This window comes from Leishmania mexicana, chromosome 19 (genome assembly GCF_000234665.1).
Source record: "Leishmania mexicana MHOM/GT/2001/U1103 complete genome, chromosome 19".
NCBI lineage: Eukaryota > Euglenozoa > Kinetoplastea > Trypanosomatida > Trypanosomatidae > Leishmania > Leishmania mexicana.
Window position 1 is genome coordinate 486541 of NC_018323.1, and position 21512 is coordinate 508052.

General features: G+C 63.1%; 7 protein-coding genes across 7 annotated transcripts; all 7 read left to right on the forward strand.

Moving 5' to 3' along the window:
• Positions 1–416: 416 nt before the first annotated feature.
• On the forward strand, positions 417–3413 carry LMXM_19_1170 (hypothetical protein, unknown function; the record flags this gene model as incomplete). Its single annotated transcript, XM_003874244.1, has 1 exon — positions 417–3413. The coding sequence occupies one exon, from the start codon at positions 417–419 to the stop codon at positions 3411–3413; it is 2997 nt and encodes a 998-aa protein (XP_003874293.1).
• Positions 3414–4733: 1320 nt separating this feature from the next.
• On the forward strand, positions 4734–9938 carry LMXM_19_1180 (conserved hypothetical protein; the record flags this gene model as incomplete). Its single annotated transcript, XM_003874245.1, has 1 exon — positions 4734–9938. The coding sequence occupies one exon, from the start codon at positions 4734–4736 to the stop codon at positions 9936–9938; it is 5205 nt and encodes a 1734-aa protein (XP_003874294.1).
• A 978-nt stretch (positions 9939–10916) lies between these two features.
• Positions 10917–11309, forward strand: LMXM_19_1190 (conserved hypothetical protein; the record flags this gene model as incomplete). Its single annotated transcript, XM_003874246.1, has 1 exon — positions 10917–11309. The coding sequence occupies one exon, from the start codon at positions 10917–10919 to the stop codon at positions 11307–11309; it is 393 nt and encodes a 130-aa protein (XP_003874295.1).
• Positions 11310–12545: 1236 nt separating this feature from the next.
• On the forward strand, positions 12546–13988 carry LMXM_19_1200 (putative actin-related protein 2; the record flags this gene model as incomplete). Its single annotated transcript, XM_003874247.1, has 1 exon — positions 12546–13988. One exon carries the CDS (start codon positions 12546–12548, stop codon positions 13986–13988), a length of 1443 nt encoding a protein of 480 aa, XP_003874296.1.
• Positions 13989–14941: 953 nt separating this feature from the next.
• LMXM_19_1210 (conserved hypothetical protein) lies at positions 14942–15571 on the forward strand (the record flags this gene model as incomplete). The annotated part of the gene is made up of 1 exon (XM_003874248.1): positions 14942–15571. One exon carries the CDS (start codon positions 14942–14944, stop codon positions 15569–15571), a length of 630 nt encoding a protein of 209 aa, XP_003874297.1.
• Positions 15572–16563: 992 nt separating this feature from the next.
• On the forward strand, positions 16564–17445 carry LMXM_19_1220 (conserved hypothetical protein; the record flags this gene model as incomplete). Its single annotated transcript, XM_003874249.1, has 1 exon — positions 16564–17445. The coding sequence occupies one exon, from the start codon at positions 16564–16566 to the stop codon at positions 17443–17445; it is 882 nt and encodes a 293-aa protein (XP_003874298.1).
• Positions 17446–19693: 2248 nt separating this feature from the next.
• Positions 19694–20725, forward strand: LMXM_19_1230 (conserved hypothetical protein; the record flags this gene model as incomplete). Its single annotated transcript, XM_003874250.1, has 1 exon — positions 19694–20725. The coding sequence occupies one exon, from the start codon at positions 19694–19696 to the stop codon at positions 20723–20725; it is 1032 nt and encodes a 343-aa protein (XP_003874299.1).
• Between the last annotated feature and the right edge of the window lie 787 nt (positions 20726–21512).

Below are 21512 nucleotides of genomic sequence, written 5' to 3' on the forward strand. Positions count from 1 at the left end.
CCACCTCACCCCCACCACCACCTCCCTTCCTCTGCTGCAGTCCTCCTCCCGCTGCACAAACCCGCTGCAGCACGTACACAGCGCATCACGCTGCGTCTCGGGAATAGAATCGGCTCACACTCCACGCACATACACACACACATAGATACGGATACACCTCTCTACCATTATATACCCATACACATACATTGAGTCACTGGGGGGCGGGGGACGGGGGCACGTGTCCGTCACCTTCTCCTCTCAACACCGCCGACTTTCTCCGCTGCTCACTCTCCAGGTATCCCGACGAAGGCCGACGAACGCCCAAAAAAAAGAAAAGACGGAGTGGAAGGGCGAGAAACAGGGCCCGGCGCCGTGCACAGCCCTCTGCCCGTGTGCGGCCAAGCGACCTCACCTCACCATCGCCAGCAGCACCCATGAGCTACACCACCTCACACCCCTTTAACTTTCCTTCGTCGTCGTCTTGCACACTCCCTCTTGCACGCCTCTCTGCTGGTACATCTGGGAACCCCATGACATCTACAGCCCCGCTGACATCCTCTCCGATGCAGCCGTGCTCTCCCCAGGCTGGGCCCTCTCTGGGCCCCCAACAGCTCGCGGATCGACGTCAGATCGTGCCTCTCCTAAGCAGCAGTGCCGGTGGCAGCGATGCTGTCGTGCCGCAGGTGTCTGCAGGCACGCTGGGGACGGCGCCGCGGAAAGCCTCCTATATCGCTAACCTTGAGGCGCAGGTGCGCGTCCTGGAGCAGGAGGTACGCCTCCTGCGCACTGGCGTGGAGCAGAACGCGAAACTGCGTTACGCCTCCGCAACTGCTTCGCCGCTGACGCAACGCTCGTCATCGTCAAAGCGGGTCCATTTCGGTCCGTCATCGGTCGTCGTGCTGTCCCAGCCACCACAGTCGACGAGCGCATCCTCCACTGTGGCCACGGAAGTAGACGGTCGTCCTCGCCTTGCGTTTGGGCAACGTGTGAGCGCGACGCACTCACGGACCTCGGCACACGGCCCTCCTCATGCGGACCCTGTGCGATCACGTCGCATGGCAAGCCTCGGCAAGCCCACTCGGACGAGCGCGCGGTCTGGATCAGTGCCCTCGTCCTCTCCTGCACCAGCTACCGCCACCACCTCAGTGAACCTCTCGCCGGCCCCCGCCTCCCTGCGCGGAGGCAACACCAACGGCATCCCTCTGCAAGGTGCCGCCACTGGTGGTACACTCGTCACCCCCGTCGCCGCGGACACGCAGCCCCCCACCTCCTCGCTCCCCCACCCCTCCTCTACGTCTCCAGCGGCGGCGACAGTGTGGGCGTCGACTGACCCGAACCTGCTCTGGCCACGCGCAGCAGCGGCCGCGACTGGCACTCTTGCGAGCGCGTCCGATCTTTCCCGCTACCCATTCCGGACCATGACCACCTCCTCGGCGGTGGCCGCACCCACGCCAGTGATTCCAGAACTACCTGTCACGACTAGTACGCAGGTCGTCAGCGCTCCTGCAGGGACAGCCAGCACCGCTGCATCACCCATTGTAGTAGCGATGAGCAGCGATGGGCACCCCGTGACATCCTTGACGCAGCCGGCAATGCCCGCTTCAGGTCCGGCAACGGAAACGACGCCCTCCCCCGCTGCAGTGCCGGTCGCTCCGTCAGCGACCCCGCCACCTGCTTCACACAGCGCACTCGCCGTTGCCAACCCACTTGCCTGTGTTACGGCTCTGCCTCCCTCCGTGAGTGCCACCGCTACACCCACGGGGACCTCAGCACCCCCAGCAGCGAGCTCCTCAGCTGCAGGGTCAGCCACAGTCGCGCAACTAGAAACGGAAGTGTTGTCCCTGCGGGACGCCCTTGCGCAGCGAGAAGCCCTCTTACACCGCGTGTTGCTCGAACTCCACGACCGAAACGGCAGCGGCGGCGCTCGCCGTCAGAGTTCCCCGGTGAGGGGAGAGACGCCACCGCGTCACCGTGAAAGCATTGGTGCAGCGGTGGCGGCGCCGGCGGAGAGGAGGGAGTGTCAGCAGAGCCGGCAGGCCATGCGACTTTTGACTGAAGAGCTGTTTGCCGTGCAGACACAGCTCAGCCACGCTCGAACCTCGCATCAGCTGGTCGTCGCTGAGCTTTCTACGTGTCGTCAACAGGCTCATCAAGCGCCACCACCGCAGCAGCAACAGCGAGCAGCAGCACCAGCATCAGAGAAGACTTCTCCTGCTCGACCGTCGCAGCCGTCGTCAGGCCCTCTCCAAGAGCAACTCGGCATCGCTCTCAAGAAGCTGAAAGCGTGGGAGGACTGGTACGCGACAAGCGTCACTGCAGCGGGGGACAATGCTGCGGGTGTAACCGCAGGCAACAGCAACGCTGTCCCCAGCGCGAAGGATGCGCCCTCTTCGTCGCAGCAGCCGTCACCGTCGAAGGCGAACAATGCAGAGCAGCCGGCCGGGGCAGCAGTGGCAACCAAGCGTCCTCACAAGAGGAAAGGCAGCCCCGAAAAAGAGAAGCGCGCGCACAAGACAACAGCACCGGGCTGGTGTCCACACTGCGGCTTCGCCCTGCCAGCAGCGCCATCAGTGGTGGACAAGAGTGGCAGGGTCGGCAGTGGGGTTGTGCCGCGCGCCTTCGCCCTGCCTGGACTCGCACCGGCATCCGGTACATCCGACCCTCCAGCCTACTACGCATCTCTGTCCTCCCCCTCCGCACTCCTACCGCAGCAGCCGCCTGCTGCGGCACCATCAGCGCCGTACGTGTCGGCATACGCACTAGACTCAGTCATGTTCCACCACCTGACGAGCCAGCGCGGTGGCAATGGCGTCGGGGCTAGCGCCAGCGCAGTTGCGGCGCCGGAGGCGGCAAACAGGATGCCCGGTGGGGCGGCAACCCCACCGCCACCGCCACCGGAGACAGCGTCGCCGCCGCCCTCTCCCATGCAGGCGAATGAAACCCAAGGCAAGCCGAGAAGTGTGCATGTATCGGAAAAGGCGCACACAGCCGCGGCGCATCAAAACAGTCGCACCGGTGCCTGCGGCGCGTCTCCGATGTGGGCAGTGCCGGTGAGCGGGACCAGCATCGCCGGCGCGGGTGGTGTCAACGGAGGTGCCCGTGAGAGAATCATGAAAACTGCCTTCATGGGCGGCAGAGCGGCGAGCGACCTCTATGTCTCTCCGTACTGCGACCGCCTCGACCACGCGCAGCCGCAGGCCTACCGCGCTCAGCAGTATGTCACGCAGCTCGCACGCGAGGCGGCGGTGCGGGAACTCGCGGAGGCAGAGCGGCAGGTGGCAGAGCAGCGCCTCTCCTTCTGGAAGCATCATCATCCAAGCTCACACGACCTGTCCGCCGCGTCACCAACACCGCCTCCCCTCGCGCCGTGCTCCTCCACGCCAGACGGGTCGCACAGTGCAGCAGCGGGCAAGCAAGAGGTTGTTGAGTAAGCATATCCCTGGATGGAGTTTGCATGGTGGGTGCCACACGTGTGGCCATACTTTTTTTTTTTCAAGAAACGCTCAGCTGAAGGGGGCAGTGATGACGTGAGGGACGACCAGCAGAGGGCTTGCGCGTACATGGGCACGTCAGGGTCGGTCTGGGGTGCGCAGGGACTGCTCTCCCCTCCTCCCTCCCGCCATTGCTACCCTTGATGCTTGTTGGAAAGGGGGGGAGCTCCGTTTTTTTGTTTTTTTATAGAGAGACGTCTGCCTGATGGTGTCTGCGTGTGGGTGGGAGCGTCGGAGGTGGAGCAGAGAAGTGACGTGGATGGAGCAGCCACTCATGTGTGCGCCGGGGCGGGGCGTGTAGGGCGGGGCACGTGCTGCGCTCACGAACGGCGCGGGCAGTGGTGATTTTAATCTCTGTCCCCGAAGCTCCCCGCGGTGTTCTCCCGGCTTTACTCGCGTGGTGCATCTGGTCGCGTGCTCCTTCTCCTAGGCGCTGTCGGCACGCAGCCCCCCCCCCCTTCTGTGACACAAGATGCTACTGTGCGCACAGGACACATGTTCACCTGCACGTGCGCGCACACACGCGAAAACGGAGACGCATAAACCTGCTGTGCGCTTCCCGGTGCGCGCAAGTCGAAGGCTCGACCAGAGTGGACATGAGTGGCCCCTCCCCCCCCCCCCGCCCGCCCAGGTGTGCTCCATCATCGTTGGCGGGGGTATAGAGCGAAGCTCTGACCTCCTTTTCTCAGCCACACCACCACCCCTTACGGAAGCCGAGACATGTCCGACATCGTATAAAAGGCAGCGAGGGTGCAGAGGCATCTGCGCAAACGCTCGCACGTCAGTATCATCCACTCGACCCACTTGCGCCTGTGCACGGGTTAGACGGTGTGTATGTGGGTGGGTGAGTGGGTGAGGGTGTCTGTTTCTCTGAAGGCGATGGGCACACCTGGGGACATGGATTCCTGACAGCAAACCCTTCGCCTGCGCATCACTCCCTTCGGGTCCTCTTCCTCCTCCACGACCATCACACCCCTTCTGCGTCTGCTTTTTCGCTTCACCCTTCGTGTACGTGCACCCGTGCGCGCCTTCTGCTACGTTGCCTGTGTTGGTGACGCGCTGCCGTGCTGCGGCTTCGACTCGTACACCTGCATGAGCGCGCATCTGCAGCTCAGAAACTGAGAGCCAAGCAGACCTACACACACAGAAAGAGAGAAACGCGAGTGGGCGCCTGCAGCGACCCCCGTCACGAACGGTTATCTTTGTAGCTCCACCACTCTTCCCCAAGCACACGCACACACACACACGCCCGACTTTCATATGAACGATGGGCGGTCCTTCTGGTTCTCTGACCACCTGCGCGGTGTAAACCTTCCGAGGAGTGAGTTGAGAGGTGGTGGCCACTCCGACAGCAGCGACAGCAGTGACCGAGCGGCGGAAGTCTTTTACGACCATCGATCCGGTCTGCCACAGCATGAGCCAACAGACACCCCCACCGCTCGAAGCGGCGACGGTCTTGCCCACCAGTCTCTCCGGTTCATCTCGGGGAACCAGCAGCAGCAGCAGCCACCAACCAAGCAAGTGTCCTCTGCGTCTCTGACGTCCTCCCTAGATGTCGCGCGCAAAGGCGGCGTTGACAGCTTCCCTGCCAGCACCTTCGCCTCCACGACACCGGGTGCAACGTTGTCCGCGTTGGTTGGCACGGTGAATGAGGCGGTGGTCACGATGAACCACGCCGTCCGTGTCCCGTCTGCCCTGCGTGGTGCTGGTCGCCGAACCATGTTCGACGTTCTCGTCGACGTTGCAGCACGGCAGCGAAGACAGGAGCAGCGGCGGGCGAAACCGCAGGAGTCGGCAGAGGGAACGAACTTCGCCAGCAAACCTAGCCCCACTACCAGAGACGCGCAGGTGCTGGATGTCGCCTCCTCTGCGCGGGAGGTGACGTATCAGATGCTCTTTCCTCGAACCGTGGTTGCTGCAGCTGCAGCGCGCATGTCTTCATCGTGCCCGACTACTTCTCCCCCCGCGGTCGGCTCGGCGCGAGAGCCTGGCAAAGCACACACTGTTGCGGCAGCTCCTCCACCTCCTGCAGCTGCGGTGGTGCCACCTTCGCCGAGCGGAAGCGAGCGCATACACACGCACACCTCGCCAGTCTCTCACCTTTCGCCTCCACCGTCCTCTCCGCCACCGCCTGAGCGGGCGAAGCCGGACCGCCGCCTGCGCCATCTTCTGCCAGCGCACTTGCGCGGCTGCCCAGCTGCGTCGCAGAGCGCCGATGACAGCTCACAGAGGCAGCAGCTGCAGGCAGCGCGGAACCACGAGGCCAAATGCCCGCAGACTCGGCATGCAGACTATCGCACCGGTGCTTCGGCTCTGGATGCGTCAGATATCTCCAGCATTAGCAGCTGCAGCGACGGCGATACCACGAAGCCTAACACGCGACACCCGCTGGCGCCACCAGCGGTCGCACGGCCGACAGTGCTTTCCAGGCTCATCGACGGTGACGCCGAGGAACTCGTGCGCCTCAGCCACCACCGTGGGGGACGCGACCGCGGCGAACCAGAGCGACCGCAAGCGGTGGCCGTAGAGCCAAAAACGAACTGGGCGCTGCTGGAGCGGGTGCTCATGGGAACGGCCGGGGCGGTGGCGTCAACATCGCACGCAGGCGGGCCAAAACGCTCCGGTGACCGCCACCGCCGCAGGCGCCGCCGACACCATCGTGTAGGTCGTACCACTACTAGTGGCAGCTCAGAGAGGGGCACAACGCACAGCAGGGCCACCGACGCCTCCACATCAGACCGGGACGACACGAGCAGCGGCGTGGAAGACTCGGGGCACAACAGTGGCGGTGTTGTCGACCTCCGCAGGGACCTCAACGACGAAGTGCCGCAGTGGGTGAGGCAGCACGAAGCCGCCCGCGAACGCCTTGCCCAGTTGCAGCAGCAGCAGCGGCAGCAGTTCTCCTGGGCGTCACCGACATTCAGCAATGCACACATGTTCGTCACCGCGCGAGGGGCGGCAGCGGACAAGGCCCAGGCGCAGGTGGCGGCGACTGCGGCAGCATCGCAGGCGTTCTTCGGAAAGCCGCGCAGTTTCTGCCCTTCATCGATGGCGCCGCGCACGCCGAGCGCGGCATCATACGCGGCCAGCGGACTTGTGGGTGGTGGGGCTCCTTGGTCGGCTGTGAGTGGCGTGGGCCAAGGCCGGCACGACACCTGGAGCCCACTCACTGCAGCAGCGACTGCCGCCGGTGTGCCGCCATCCCTGCTCGCGTTTGGGAAGGAAGGGAAGCGCGTGCTGAGGCAGCGCTCCTCCAACGCGACAGCGGTGGCCGTGGTCGAGTACTTGTGGCAACGCTTTCAGGCGTGGAAGCCGTGTGGGTTGCGGCTGCTGCATCAGCTGCGCAGCGGCTTCTGCTTCTGTGAAGCTGCAGCACCGCCAGCGGGGTCGTCCCTGTCGCGCGCCGAGCACGGGAGTGGTCCCGACCGCCTCCTGGTGAACCCGGCGTGCAATGATGCTGCGGGAGATGCCGACGGGCCCATCGAAGACATATCGGGCACCAGCAGCGATGAAGGAACCCACGCATCTGCCGTGCAGAGCAAAGCGGCACGGAAACCACGTAGAGTCAGCAACCAGGCACTGCCACAGAGGCGTCCACGCGGCACCGCCGGTGGAGGTGCCGACGCGACGCACAGGGAAAGCGCACAAAACAAAGACCAGGGGAAGGCAGGCGATGCTGCCGCCGCCGTCGCCGAGGCGGACGGCAGCAGTGACGAGGGTATCGAGCTGCAGATGAAGGTGCACTACATGGAGTCCGCCTTCAACGTCGTCGCCGTGCATGGTGAGCTTACGTATGCGAGCGAAGGCGCCTGTGCGCGTCTGGGGCTTGCGTACCCTCTGTCTCCCTTCTCTCCCTGCTTGTCACCACGCGTCAGCGGCCGAGCGGACGACGCTGAGACGACACCAGCAGCAGCGGCGCAACAACGACGGTGGACGTTCCTCGTTCCCGAGCCGGCGCTCACGCAGGTACCGGTGCGGCTGCAGGAGCACCTCTACCTCGCCCAGCCCTACACCGTCCTTCACGAGATGCAGACTGTTCTCTCGAGCTATAACTTCACAACAGACGCGCTGCTTCGGCAACACGCGGAGGAGGAAGCAGCTGCTCAAGAAGAGCGGCAGCGATGGCGCGCGCTCGACGCGTCCAACGTAGCCGGTGTGGCGACGCAGAAGACGAACGCATCGTCGACGACGGCTGCAGTAGCGGGTCGCGCAGCGGCCAATGACGTTTTGGAGGGGCACATGCTAGACCGTGGCGACGGAGAGTCTGGTGGTCGTCAACGCGGGGTTAGCCCAACCCGCAGCGGATCGCAGTGCAACGGCGCTGCCGCGAGTGCGCCTACCCGCTGGTGGGCAGCGCTGGAGGGGAACGACGAGACCCCTGTCCACGAAGCCGCCTCGATCCACGCACAGGCACCGGCTGATCATGCAGACGCTCCCGTGGCGAATCGCTCCCCGACATCCCTGCGCCGAGAGCTCGGTGGTGCGCCGGTGAGCCTCGATCCGACACGCCTGGGTCGCGCGCCGCCGCTGCAGCACCCCCAACGGCGGCAGTGGCCCGTAGAGGACGGGGAAGACAACCACCTGCGAGCCCATTCAGCTGACGGCGAGGAAGCCCACACTCCAACCGCCGTGAGGCAGTGCGGCAGCGGTTGTGTGGGAGCGTCCCCAGAGCCGCACCAACCACCCGTCTCTCGCCTCCCACCACCACCACCGCGGCTGCGCGATGCCGGGAATGGGAGTGCCGCCGTCAACGCTGAGGCGCAGTGCCCAAAAGGCGTCCCGCCCGGACAGTCATCCGTGTCCCCGTCCTATGTGCGTGCGAGCACGGCCAGCGTCAACTCGATTTCCATCGACGGGTTCTACGACCCGCTTGCGATGCCTGCACTACCGACAACGGGCGTCAGGAGGGGGATAGCGGCAGCGTGGGGCGCCAACGAAAGGTGGGGCCACGGTGGCGGCAGCGGCACGAACGGCTCGGCCACCGCCACTGCAGACAAAACGATGGTGCTCACCGGAGAATCGGGGCACGGCGCTGACCGTGAAATTGTGCCAGAGGACGCGTTTGGGCGCGGGCTCGCTGCGGGGCCTCGGGAACTGCCAATTCCGCCTCAGATGACCGCGCGTCCGACGAACAGCCTCCGCTCGTCCGGAGCAGCAGAGCTAGCAGCCGGGGTGTTTGGTGGTCTTGTCGGGGAGGATGCCCGGGTCCGTGGTGGCAACGCACTCGCGAGGGAAATGTCCACCGTGACAGCGGCGGCCATCGCGGCGGACCCGCTGATGGATGATCGAGTTGGGGGTGGCTTCCCGCGCGGCCCGGCAGCTGACTGGGACATCCCTGTCGATGTTCTTTTTGCGCTGAGCGGCGGCGGCGGTCAAGGGCGGGAACGATCAGAGCAGCCTGTGCGACATCGGCGGCGGCGGCACCGCGATGCCGAAGTCGGCAGTGGAAGCGCGGAAGATGACGATGAGGGAGCTCCCATGGTGCAGCAAGGCCTCGCCGGTGTCCGTCGCCGGGCCACCACCTCTGCACGGCTCGCGAAAGAGCCAGTGCACGCGTACAGGCGCCACCGGCACGAAACCCGCGCGAGCGACGGCGCTTTTCAGATGACCGCGCTTGGCGAGGCGTCCAGTGAGTTGGACAGTGCCGCTGCGTCGCAGCTCGCCTCGCAGAAGATCCCGCAGAGCGCAACCTTTTCGCTTCCGACCCCGTGCTCGCGATTTGCGTCCGCTGCGTCTTCGCTTGTCTCATCGGCAGCGGCGTCGTCCAGTAGTCCTTCTTCTTTGTCAGAGCCGGAGGATGGGGACGGGGACGACGACGATGTGAAAGGCGGCGGTACTGCCCATGCAGCCCGGGAGCCGTCCTGGAAGGTGAACGCGAAGGGAGCAGTACGCTGGCCGCGTCATGGTACTCGTCGCAGTGGTCGCGATGGAGTCTTCGTCACACGCCAGCAGCAGCAGCAGCAGCAAGAGCGGTGGATCCGCGAGTTGTGGGGCCGCGGAAAGCAGGACGATGAACCCTCCGTCCTGCCTGCTGCCCCATCCACTGTCTCTGCACCGGCTCATGCGCCGGCCGGTCCCTCTCAATACAGCCAGCACCAGCAGCAGACATCGCCGTCGCAGAGGCCATCTATGCTGTGCACATCAACGTCTTTCTTCTCGGCTGTTGATGCGTCGATATCGGTGCTGAGTGCCGTGAGTGCCTCTGCCAGAGCGGCGCCAATAACGAGGGAAACAGGCGGCAACGGTGCGATGAACACTGCACCACCATCGTCGCCGCTCCCAGACGAGGATAGCGCCGCCATGGCACCGCACGTTGACACTCTGACGAGCCTCAGCTCGCTCGAGGCGATCGTTCGTGGTGTTCCGGCCGTTCCAGTCCTGCACCACGCCGAGGTGGCAGGCGCGAGTACCGCCACAACAGGCTTCTTTGCTCTGGAAGACGTTGACCTGAGCGACGCTGATTGACAGCGTTGCAGGAAAGAGAGGCGCACATGCAGATATATACATGCAGAGAAACCTCCCGACATCCGCGTGCGCGCGTGAGAGAGAGGGGGACGAGGATGTGTGTACGTGTCTACCCCTCTCCCTTCCTCTCTCTCTCTGCCTCGGCGCATCCAGCGGGCGGCGCACCTCTCAGTCGCCCCTTTGCCCTTCCGTCTGCTGCTCTTCTCTTCACGTACATGTGTGTGTGTGTGTGTGTATTGGGCCTGGGGGCCCTCCCTACCCACCCCTCTTGCTGCGGCCACGCGCACACAAGCGCAGCCACCGAAGAAGGGCGGGAAAAATCGTAGAGCACAAGAAGGACGGGGAGGGGGAGGGGAGGTAGCTCAGACCGCGCTGCGCAGAGATGTGCGAGAGGGCCGTGCTGTCGGTGTGCAGGTCCCACACGCACGCCTCGATCTCTCTCCGCCAGAAAAGCGGCATGCCTGCTCACGCGGCGCATGGGAGTGGTCAGCTGCATATGGAGCACCGCGTCGGCGTCCCTTTTTCGTTGACACCCCCTCCCCCTCTCGCACTCTCTTCTCGTTGAGCTCAGCGAGTCCGAGGGCGACTGGGAAGAACACAAAAGGTCAATGATGCGGCTCCCCGCTACTAGCCGCGGAAACCGACTCGCTCATGCGTGCACGTTGATGTCGAATGAGCGGCACACATCAGCAACAACAACGGTCACCTGCGCACCGGCACGTCTCCCCTCCCACCCACCCCGCTTTTTCCCCCTCGAACTTCGCACCTTCTCTCTTCGCCCGTCGTTTCTATCTTCCTCACCACTGTGTGGGCTCAAACATCTGCCCACGAATCATCCCGGACATTGAAGCTGCGCAGCACACTCGCTCTCTCGCTTTCTTGTCGGCCATATCACGCTCGTGTGCCCGTTCGCGTGCTCGGGGGCGCTCTCCTTTTTGTATTCACATCCGCCGACACCACACAAGTAGCACACGCGCCATGGCGAACGGTGTGACGGCCAACAGCATGCGAGTGACGGCGAAGCCGCCAGACCTCGGCGCCTTCCCACTCGATCACTACCGTGAGTGCAAGAGCGAGATTGAGAAGTACTACATTTGCTTGAAGGAGAACAACTACATGACGCCCATGTGCCGCGATCCGGTTCGCGAGTACCTCGAGTGCCGCATGGACCGTGGGCTCATGAAGAAGACCGATGTGAAGAGCTTCGGCATTCCGGAGACGGAGTTTGTGCCAACGAAGCAGCACCGAATCGACTTGAAGGAGCAGTGGTTGCGACAGAAAATGAACCAGATAGGCGTGGTCGGGGTGGAGAACTACATCCGTGATGATCTGGATACGCCGGACGGGTATGAGAAGGAGAAGGGGGCCTGAGTAGATCACCCCCCCCCCTCCACCCACCCACACACACCCACACACACACATACACACTCCAGGCCGAGCAAGAGAGGTGGCCAGAGGGGTTCGCAGGAGGGGCACACGTACACGTAGGTACGGCTACTTGGAGCAGATGTGGACGCCACGAGAAGCAACGCGCTGGTGTTTTCTTCTTGCCTGCTTTCGTATCTTCGCTCCCCCCTCCCCCTCCCCCTCCCCCTGACCCTCCTCACCGACGGCCGGTGCTTGGTTGGCTGCCGTCCATTTTGCCTTTTTCGTTTCTCGCTGTTACTGCCCTCGTGCCTCGTTCGCCGGAGCTGCGGGTGGGTGTCGCCCCGGCGTTGTCTGTCTGGGTGGACCGTGTGGATGTGGTTGTCTCGTTTCCACTCGTGGCCGTGTGGTAGCCTCGTGACAACATGGGGGGGAGGGAGGGGGGGGGGGCGCCTCTCCGTGCGTGCTCTATCAGGAGCCAGTGCCCACCCGCCTACCCACACCCCCACAACCCTGTGTGCAGGAAAGCCAAGCAGCACCCCTATTCCCATCCCCTGCCAAAGGCGGCGACCTGCAAAGCGGAGGAGGGGGGAGGGTAGTGTTGGGTGCAGGGGCCGTGCTCAGGCCACTGAGTCGGCGCCTTGCCGTAAACGCGTGTGTCTCCCCTGCTGCCTCGCGTTGCAGGGCCGAGAGAGCGCGTGGACGCATGCGCATGCGGGGGTGCATGGGCGCACTGCCACCTGATCTTCTGGCTTTGCGCGTGTCCGTCTTCCTCCCCTCTCTCTCTGACGCAACGCGTTCTCTGTCGATTGCGGTCTGTTCAGCTTCGTCACACATATCACGTCACACGTGTTAACTCAGCAAAGGTCGGCGAACAAAGAAAAGGGGTGCCGATGTTCACGGCGTCTGCGCACTGTTCGTCGAGGCGGACCACATGCTTTGGTGCACGGAAGCTGCGTCTCGTGCAGGCATACCTCCCCCCCCCAAAGACGCCTCAAGAGAACCTTTTTTCGCTCTCTGGAGGAGGGGGTGCAAAACTCCCCCGAAAGGGGAGGGAGAGGCTTCTCGTCATTCAACAATCTATATCCCGTTTCGTGCAGTGGCCATCCACACCCCAGGCCACGCGCACGCGCAGCTGAGAGAACGAGCTGACGCTGCGACTGCCCAAGAGGGCACAGTGAGCCCCATTGTTGTCCGACGACATGGGCTGTGCTTGAAGGGAAATAACGAGAGAGAGAGAGAATGCCAGTAGCTGCTTCGACGGCAGTCACACCGGTGGTTCTGGATAATGGTACGGGCAACGTCAGATGCGGCTGTGCCGGCGTCTCTCCGTTGCCGCTGCTCCTCTGTCCCACCGTCCTGGGCCGACCGACGATGCAAGCCGCCGCCCTACTCTCACCCATCGCACACCCGCCTGCGACCTCGCTATCATCATCTCACCTCTCGAAACCCTCGCTGTGCGCTCCAGTGTTCAAGGGACTGACGGCGTTGCGTGGCCGGGAAGACATGCATCCCCATCGAGCACAGCTTCTTGAAAAGAAAGCTCTGTGCGGGGACGACCTTGCGGCAACGGGGGCGCTCGGCGCGGTGGAGCTGACGTATCCGATGCGCAACGGCGTGATTCACAACATGGACGCCATGCAGGAGATCTGGGACTACGCCTTGTGCGAGCGTCTGCCGGCGCTGGCGGGGCCATCAGGTCGGGGCACAGCCCGATGGCGGTACGAAGACGGTCTCGCCTGGCTGCAGGACAGGCCCTTGCAGTTGAGCGAGCCGCCGAATATGTCGCTTCGAAAGCGATGTGATCTTCTTGAGCTGTTCTTTGAAAAATACGGCCTTTCAGCGATCCAGACGGTGCAGCAGGGAATCCTGTCGCTCTTCGCGAACGGCACCGAGCGCGGCGTCGTTGTCGAGTGCGGCGAGGGGCTGTCCCACTGCACGCCGGTATTCGACGGATTCGTGCTGGCGGCTGCACAACGCCTCGTCGACGTGGCTGGTCGCGCGGTAACCGAGCGCCTTGGGCAGGTCCTGGGGGATCAGCAGCCGCATCGACGGTACCAGCGTCGTCTGCCAACAGGGTCTGGTAGAGGCGCACCGTCGTATGCGCCTTGGCTCCTCAATGACATCAACACACTCCGGCAGATTAAGGAGCGCTGCTGCTATGTAGCAAGCCGGAAGAACGGCCTGGAGAATCGGCTGACGCGTGAGACGAGCGCTCTGCACTGCAATTGGGTGCTTCCGGACGGTACCTCCTGCCGCCTGGGGCCAGAGCGGTTCGCCGCCCCAGAGGTACTCTTCAACCCGCAAGAGATCGACCACGAGTGCGACGGCATTGCCACGGCGCTGTGGAAGTCGATCGAGGCCACCGACATCGACGTGCGTGCTGCCCTCTATGAGAACATCATCATCTCGGGAGGGTCCACCTTGCTGCCAGGCTTTGGGGCACGGCTGCAGCGGGAGATGAAGTCCTTTTACTTGACGGAAAAGCTAAACGGCGACCTGGCACGCATGGCTCGGTGCCCGATCCGGGTGAAGGAGCCGCAACGGCGGCAACACATGGTATACATGGGCGGTGCCATCCTTGCAGAGCTATCGCAGGATCAGCCAGAGAGGTGGCTGTTGAGGAGCGCCTACGAGGAAGGCGGCACCTCTGCGATCATCGCTCGCCACCATGCAACAGACTGATCGAGCGTCGACTTGTGTGCTCGTTGTTGCCGCGCCGGTGGTGTGTTGTCCGTCGGGTTGTTGGCCAACGACGCTGCAGTGAAGAGCGGCAGCACGTGCATCGCTCTTTGTTGTTGACTTGTTCGTGTTCTTGGATGACCGGAGGATACCCTCACCCTCATGTCTCATGGCTCAGTACCCGTTCTGCGGGAAAGCCAAGCAGCACCCCTATTCCCATCCCCTGCCAAAGGCGGCGACCTGCAAAGCGGAGGAGGGGGGAGGGTAGTGTTGGGTGCAGGGGCCGTGCTCAGGCCACTGAGTCGGCGCCTTGCCGTAAACGCGTGTGTCTCCCCTGCTGCCTCGCGTTGCAGGGCCGAGAGAGCGCGTGGACGCGCGCTGTCGTGAAACCTTTTTGTCGGCGTATTTCCTGCTGAGGTGTGCCTCTCCTTTCTGTCCATCGCGCGTTGCGCCGCCTATCCCTTCTGGCACGCTCGCGCCCTTTTCTTCTGTGCTGCGCGGCACCGCTCCGCCGCAGCATCCACAGCAGACATTACAGAACAAGCGTGTAAAGGACGAGACACAGTCACGTTGGTCAACGCAGCCGCTGTAACGGTGGCCCCGCACCCCACCCCTCCACGCATGGGGTGTGCGTGGGACATGTGCGGGGAAGACTCGCTTCTCTCTTATCCTGTATCTCCGGCGTGTCAGTGATGTACCGATGCGGTCGAAGCTCCCTCCTCGTCAACCTCGCGCCGCTATCCCATCTTCCTTCTCGGTCACACTCCACCCACCTCAACCTCTCGCGCGGTCTGTCCTCGTTCGGTTTTTTGCCTGTTGCTCATATATATATATGCATATATGCATATACACGTATGCTTTCCCTCCTCGTGCGTCTCGTCGCACGGACGACGATGGCGCGCGCACAGAGCGATCGAAACACACCACCACCACCACCACCACCACCAGCAGCAACGATGGGCAAAATAACGAAGCAAGCGAATCATGCCATCAAGAAGATCCTCATGAAGGAAAAGTCGCTCGCCACGAAGAAGAAACGCGAGGCGGAGAGCTACCACGAAACCCCCGAGTCCAACACCACCAAGCAGGCGACCAAGGACTACGCGGCTGTGCTCTTCCGCAAGGCGCTGGTGACGCAGGCGGCCCCGGCGCGCACGGCACACTTTCTCTCCTACAACACCGCCCTCGGCCCGCCGTACCGCATCTGGCTCGACACGAACTTTATTAACTTTTCCATGCAGAACAAGATAGACATTGTGCAGGGCTTGATGGACTGCCTCCTAGCCAAGGTCATCCCCTGCGTCTGTGACTGCGTCTTTGCAGAGCTGGAGAAGCTAGGCAAGAAGTTCCGCATCGCGCTGAAGCTGGCGCGGGACAAGCGGTTTGAACGTCTGACGTGTGACAGCAAGTACGCGGATGACTGCGTGGTGCGCACCGTGACGCAGCACCCCATCTACATTGTAGCGACGTGCGATCAGGAGCTCAAGCGGCGTCTGCGAAAGGTGCCTGGGGTGCCGATCATGTATATTGCGAAGCACCGCTACACCATTGAGCGTCTACCGGAGGCGTACGGCGCCCCAGAGTAGAAAGGCTGAGGAGAGGCGTGAGGTGGGGTGAGGGGGGGGGGGCGATCGAAAACAACATACACACAAGTGGAAAGAGGCGCTGCTCGTACCTCTCAGCGCTTCCTCGGGTCCGTATCCCTGTGCGCCTTCGCCCCACGTACCCGTGTCCATGTGTGTGTGTGTGTGTGTGCCCATGTGTGCGTGTGTGTGTGTTACCGGTCATTTGCTTCTCTTCGTCTTGGCCGTGTATTTGTGCTCTTCTTTATCATCAACGTTTAACTGTAAGCTGCACCAGCAGCACCGATGTCATCGTCATGTTGCACGCGCACCAACGTGCGCTCTGCTTCTCCATTCGACGGACTCCACGCGGCACATGCGTCTGTTGATGGTGGTGGGGGGAGGAGGGGAGATGCCGCGGGGCTCTCATAAAAGGCGCGACCAAAATAAAGGACAGCATAAGACAAGCAGCGGACTCGAGTGCACGCCTCTGACTACTCATCTGGGATGATGAAGAAGCCCGTCAGTCTCGTGCGGGGAGACAAGCACGGAGCGAAGCAGAGGAACGCGCCGTGTCGTCGCCGACGTCCCATAATCTCCAGCACGCACGTGGCGCGGCGCATCGTTTCGCACGCGCAGCGACAGCGAGGAAGCGCCACTATTCCTCGGACGCTCCCTCTTCGTTCTTCCTCGCATGTGCCTCACGTGCCTTTGCCGGATGTAGGAGAGTCGTGCAGGGGTCTTGTGATGGGAAAGGGCAGAGAACGATGAGGGGGACTCTTGGGGGAGGTGCGTTCCTGGCACAGCATGCTTCTCTGTCATTGCGGCGGCCGGTTCTCATGACCACGGCGCTTCACAGACCTCTTCACTCGATATACGTACGATGATGTTCCTCTCCTCTTCCTTGCGCACACACTGCCATCGCATACGGCTGCGGCACTGCCCCTACTCCACACCCCTCCGCCCCTCTGCCCCTCTGCCCACCGCCTCAGCAAACGGCGGAAACTAATGGTTGCATGTGGTGCCTCAGTAGCCCAGGTCCGTGCGCTGTTCAAGTAGCTCGGCCAGCCGCCTTTGCGGCGTGCCGTGTCGTTGTCGGCTCATCTGGTGCGACCTCTGCTGTCGCGGCGAGCTTCCGCACTACCTCAGCGGGCTCCGCCCTCCTCACAGCCTACCGCTGCAAGAGTTACCACTTCTTTGTGAACCTAGACGACCCTGACGCGACGCGGCGTCGCATCGAGGAGGACCTGGACCGCCTCGCCAGCGACGAGAAGAAGGACACGACGGCCTACCTGCACAGCCTCCTGAATCTGGCGCTGAGCCACTACCAGCGCGGCGACTTTATCAGCGCGCGCGACATGGCCGACTACACCCATCAGAAGGCACTGGTGCACAATTCCAAGTCCTCTTTGATTTACTTCACGGCAACGACGTGTGCCCGTTGCGCCGAGGCACTGGCGAAAGAATATGAGGCACATCTACAGCGAAAGGCTGAACAAAGCCATGTATCCGCCGCCCTGACGCCGGAGCCGTCAGTGGTGTTCAGTGCGAGGCGCGCCATCAAGAAGCTGCGCACTGATGCGGAGCGGTACCGCGCCATCGCCCATCGCGTGTACCACCGCCCTGACATGGCGTTCATGCGGGGCAGCGCCGACGGAGGTGGTGGGAGGTGGCGCTCGTCGGCACGGCACACCGAGGGCCGTGACACCCGCCACACGTGGGCGGACAACAGCAGCAACAACGGCGTTGATGAGGAGTACATGCCGCACATGTACGGCCCTCGTTGGCAGGATCGACGGAAGCGGCCGGAGCACGCGGAGATGAAGCACTACTACAAGGATCAGTGCGGGGCGTCGCCATCGTCGCGTGGTGAGACGCGGTGGAACGTGCCCAAGTGATAAAGCGGAGGAATCGTGGCCGCAGCATACCTTTGCGTAAAGTGAGGAGGGAAAGTGGTCACGTGCTCGCCTCAGAAGTCCCTTCCCTTTCTCATCCTGTCGCGCCGAGTAGGCATGTGCGCGGAGGCATGGCCATCACACCCCGACGAGGAACGCGCGTCTTGTTGGACCACCCAACCCCATCCATGAAGTGTCGCCACACCGGTGGGCCATATGTCTTTGCGTGTCGATCGCTCTTCCCCCTCCTCCACAGGCACGGCGGTCTTTCTTGATGGGTGTTGCCCATGCTGCGGGCGCCGTGGACCTCATTGCCCGCCCACCTCCTCGCCTCTGGTCGGTTAACGCACTCTCAGACATCAGCTGGTGATCACACACACACACACACCTCGAAGACGGGGAAGGGAGGGCGAGAAACACGTTGATCCAAAAAAAAAAAACGATGCGCACCGCGCGCTGCAACTCGCGGCGTCGTCTCGTCAAGAGTTACGGCCATTTCGCCTCCTCCTTCGGTTGTCAACACCACCGCTGATGAACAGCGCTGAAGCAACCCTTTTTTGGTGGAGAGGAGGGGACCGGGGGGAAGGGGAGCCTGTACAGATTCCTGCGTGCTACAGCCGACGCCCCTTTTTTTGCTCGTATGCCCACACCCGCACGCACGCGTCTGCGGCGATGATGTGGTGGGCCTTTATCTTTCTAAGCTTTCTACCGTCGCCTCCTCCTCCTCCATCCTGCCACCATTTGGCTCTCTCGCTCCCTCGACCACGCTTGCCCCCCCACAACTACCGCAACCCTTCACTACCCCGTCGCCCCACAGACATACACGCATACCCGCCCCCGCCATCTCGCGAACACCACGAGTGCACGTCTACAGCGGTGAAGGCTTGCACTCAGCAGTCCATGCAGATGCTCCGCCAATCGGCCTATGCCTTCACCCGTCCTCCCCTCCCTCCTCTTGCCCAACCAGTCCGCGAGTCACTGTTGGTGTGACTCCAACGCGCCCGCTCCACCATGCGCAGGCCAGGAAGTGCGCACATGCACACCCACAGCTCACCGATCTCTGCTGCGCTGCGGCGATCTCCAGGAACCAGGCCAAGCAGCATCGTTTGGCGTCATTCAACCCACTGCAATGTCAGCTCATACAGCGCAGGCTCGGTCCAGGATTAGGCTCACCACCGCCTACCAACCCCAACGGCCTGGTCTCTCCTCTTGGCCGCCCACCCGCCCGCCTCTCTCTCCTCATGAACTTCACCCCCTTCGCAGGCGCTTGTACTTGTACCTTTCTGTGTATCGCTCAGCTTGTTCGCGCATCTACCTCTCTGCTCTGTCTGTGTGTGTGTGTGTGTGTGTGTGTGCCGTTGATGCTCTCCGCACACCACCACCCACCTTCTCCTCGATCGCTCGCTCGCTCAAGGCTGGCACCATCACAACTGAGGCATAGTGCGCCAGCCAAGCGCTGCGCGGGTCGGCAGAGCTGCGCATCGCTTGGGTGCATCGCACTGCTGAGCGAGTCGTTCCTCTCCGCGTTGTCTTGATCTCTCTGAACGGAGCGGGCTGGCGCCATTCCGTCCATTCCCCCCTCCCCCCAGCCCTAGAAGAGACTGTCGAGCGGTGTTACCTCTTGGGCAGCGGCGTGCCGTGGATTGCCCGCTGGACGGGCCTTCTCCATCACCCCACCCCCACCCCGTGGCTTCCGCTCTGTGCGCAACTCCCCCTCCCCCCTCCCCCCTCCTGCACCTCTCTCTGTCCCTGCCTGTGTCTGTCTCCGCCCCGCCGAACCCCGACAGCCTGAGCGAAGAAGGGAAGCCCATTGCTCTTTCTCGGTGTCGGGCGGGGGTGGAGTCTTTCTGGTACGGTGCCGCACGACCTTCGTCCCGGCACCCGCACCTCCAAAACGTCCACGCCCTCCCCCACCCCATCCCGACCCAAAAGCCTCCCTCATCATTCTCCCCATCCCCCACCAAGGCGGGGGCACGCTACCGCATACGGGGTAGCACCAGCTGCAGAAGGAGCGCCATCGCACACGAGCGAGAGAGAGAACGAGGACGTCGCAGTACGTTCCTCCCTCCCTGGTATTCCCTCCGCTCTTGTTGGTGTGTGCGAGTGCGGCACTGTCATGCTGAAGCGGAGCGTCAGTGCGGCGGCGAGGAAGGCGGGTGCTGGTGTGCGGGCCGCAGCACCCGCGGCCGGGCAGCAGCCGCCCTCCAATCCACTTTTGCCATATGCGCTGCGTCGTGCGGCAGCCTGTGAGATGCTCTACGGTGGCTGTCGTGTGCAGTATCTCGTGCAGCCGCCATTCGCGCTTCACAAGATTCGCAGCGAAAACCTGCCGCCGCCGTCTCTCTACGCGGAGCGGCACGACCTTGGACTCGAGATGCAGCTGCCGCGTGACATGCACGTCTACAACAGCATTAACATGGCCATCCAACACCAAATCGGAGCAGATTCTAGCACGCCGGACGGGGAGCAGCAGCAACAGCAGCTGCAGGACAGGCACGCTGACGGCTTCGACATGGGCGCCTTCTTTGCTGAGCAGCACCACCCTGAGCGGCATCACAACTCCTCCTTGCCGTACACGAAATACAATACGAACAACGTGCTCGCGATGCGGCTGTTTCCCGTCAACATCGGCATTCGCGCGCGTACAGAAGCGATTCGGATTCGCACCGAAGACTGCTTGCAGCGCCTCCGCGACGCTGATCTCTGCGCTACGATGCGCATACCGCTCGAGTACCCCCTCCCATTGAGCCGCCGCAGCCAGTACGCGGCAGTGCACCGCGCGCGACGAGAGGGTTGCTTCGGTGCTCCGACGGCGGAGGCGGGAGAAAGCGCGGCGGTGGTGGCTGAAGAGGCGTCGCGAACGGCGCATCTACGCGGCGCTGCTGCGCATCCGCCACCGTCAGAGCTCTCCATCTTAACTCGGCCAGTCGACCGCCTCGGCAGTCACAGCGGCAACAGCACTGCTTGCACCGCCCATGCAGATCACATGAGCTTTCCTGTGCACCCCTTTGCTGCTGCTGCTGCTGTCTCGTCCGACCTCCACAGTGCGCGCAGTGGTAGTGCCGCCCGACTTGCCTCGCAGCGCTGGCTGCCGTTGCAGACGCTGAAGCCGATGGGGCACAACTGGAGCGCCGCAGCGCGCAGCAGCGGCGTACGCGGGCCGCACATGCAGCTCATGCAAGAACGACTTGACCAGAAGGGCTTTGGATGGAAACGCAAATCCCGCTCGCTCTGGCAGCAGGACGTGGCGACGGCCGGTTTCCGTCCGCATCGCTACTTCTAAGCACCGGCAGCCAACCACTCCCCGCCGTACGCGGTCGGGCGGGTGGTGGCGTCTTGGCGCGGTGCCTCCGGTCATCATTTTTTTTTATACTCGTTGGCGTTGGTGTTGGCTTCAAGTGGTAAGCCGTGTTGTGAGCAGCCGATGGGCTGTGGCGTCCGCGTCTCTGAGTCTCACCTCTCGCGCGCGTGCTCTCCCTCCTGCGTGCGGGGGGGGGGGGGGGGGTAGGAGCGTGCCGGGATGGGTACTGACCCGCAGCATGCTCATGAACGGCGATTCGAAAAAAATGCACTTTGAGCGGCAACGGCAGTAGCGATGCCAAGCCGTCCTCGTGGCCAGGATTGCCAGCATGGCGTCTTGTGACTCCACGTCTTCTACCCACCTGCCCACCCACCCCCACCAGAGCATCGTGCATCCGACGTGGGATAGCAGTAGCCTTGAGGGCGTGTTGGTAGTGGGTGATCGAAACCGTTTGCAGCAGCGCGCCATCATCCATGGATGAGGGTGGGGAAGGGGAGGGGCAAATCGAAGGGGTCACGGGGGAGACAAGAGCCCTTCTTCCATCTCTCGTCCTTCGGACCCCGTCAAGCACCCGCATCACGCTCGCATGCTGTCCCGCGTTTACTTTCTGCCTCGCATGTGATGCCACCTCCCCCCCCCCTCTTCCTGGCCTGCAGCCGTCGCACCCACTCACCTCCGTCCACCCCTGGCCGCACGCCCGCGTGATCGCGCTTGAAATTCATCGCCGACGACACCCCCAGCACCGCGGCAGCATGGTGCTGTACATAGT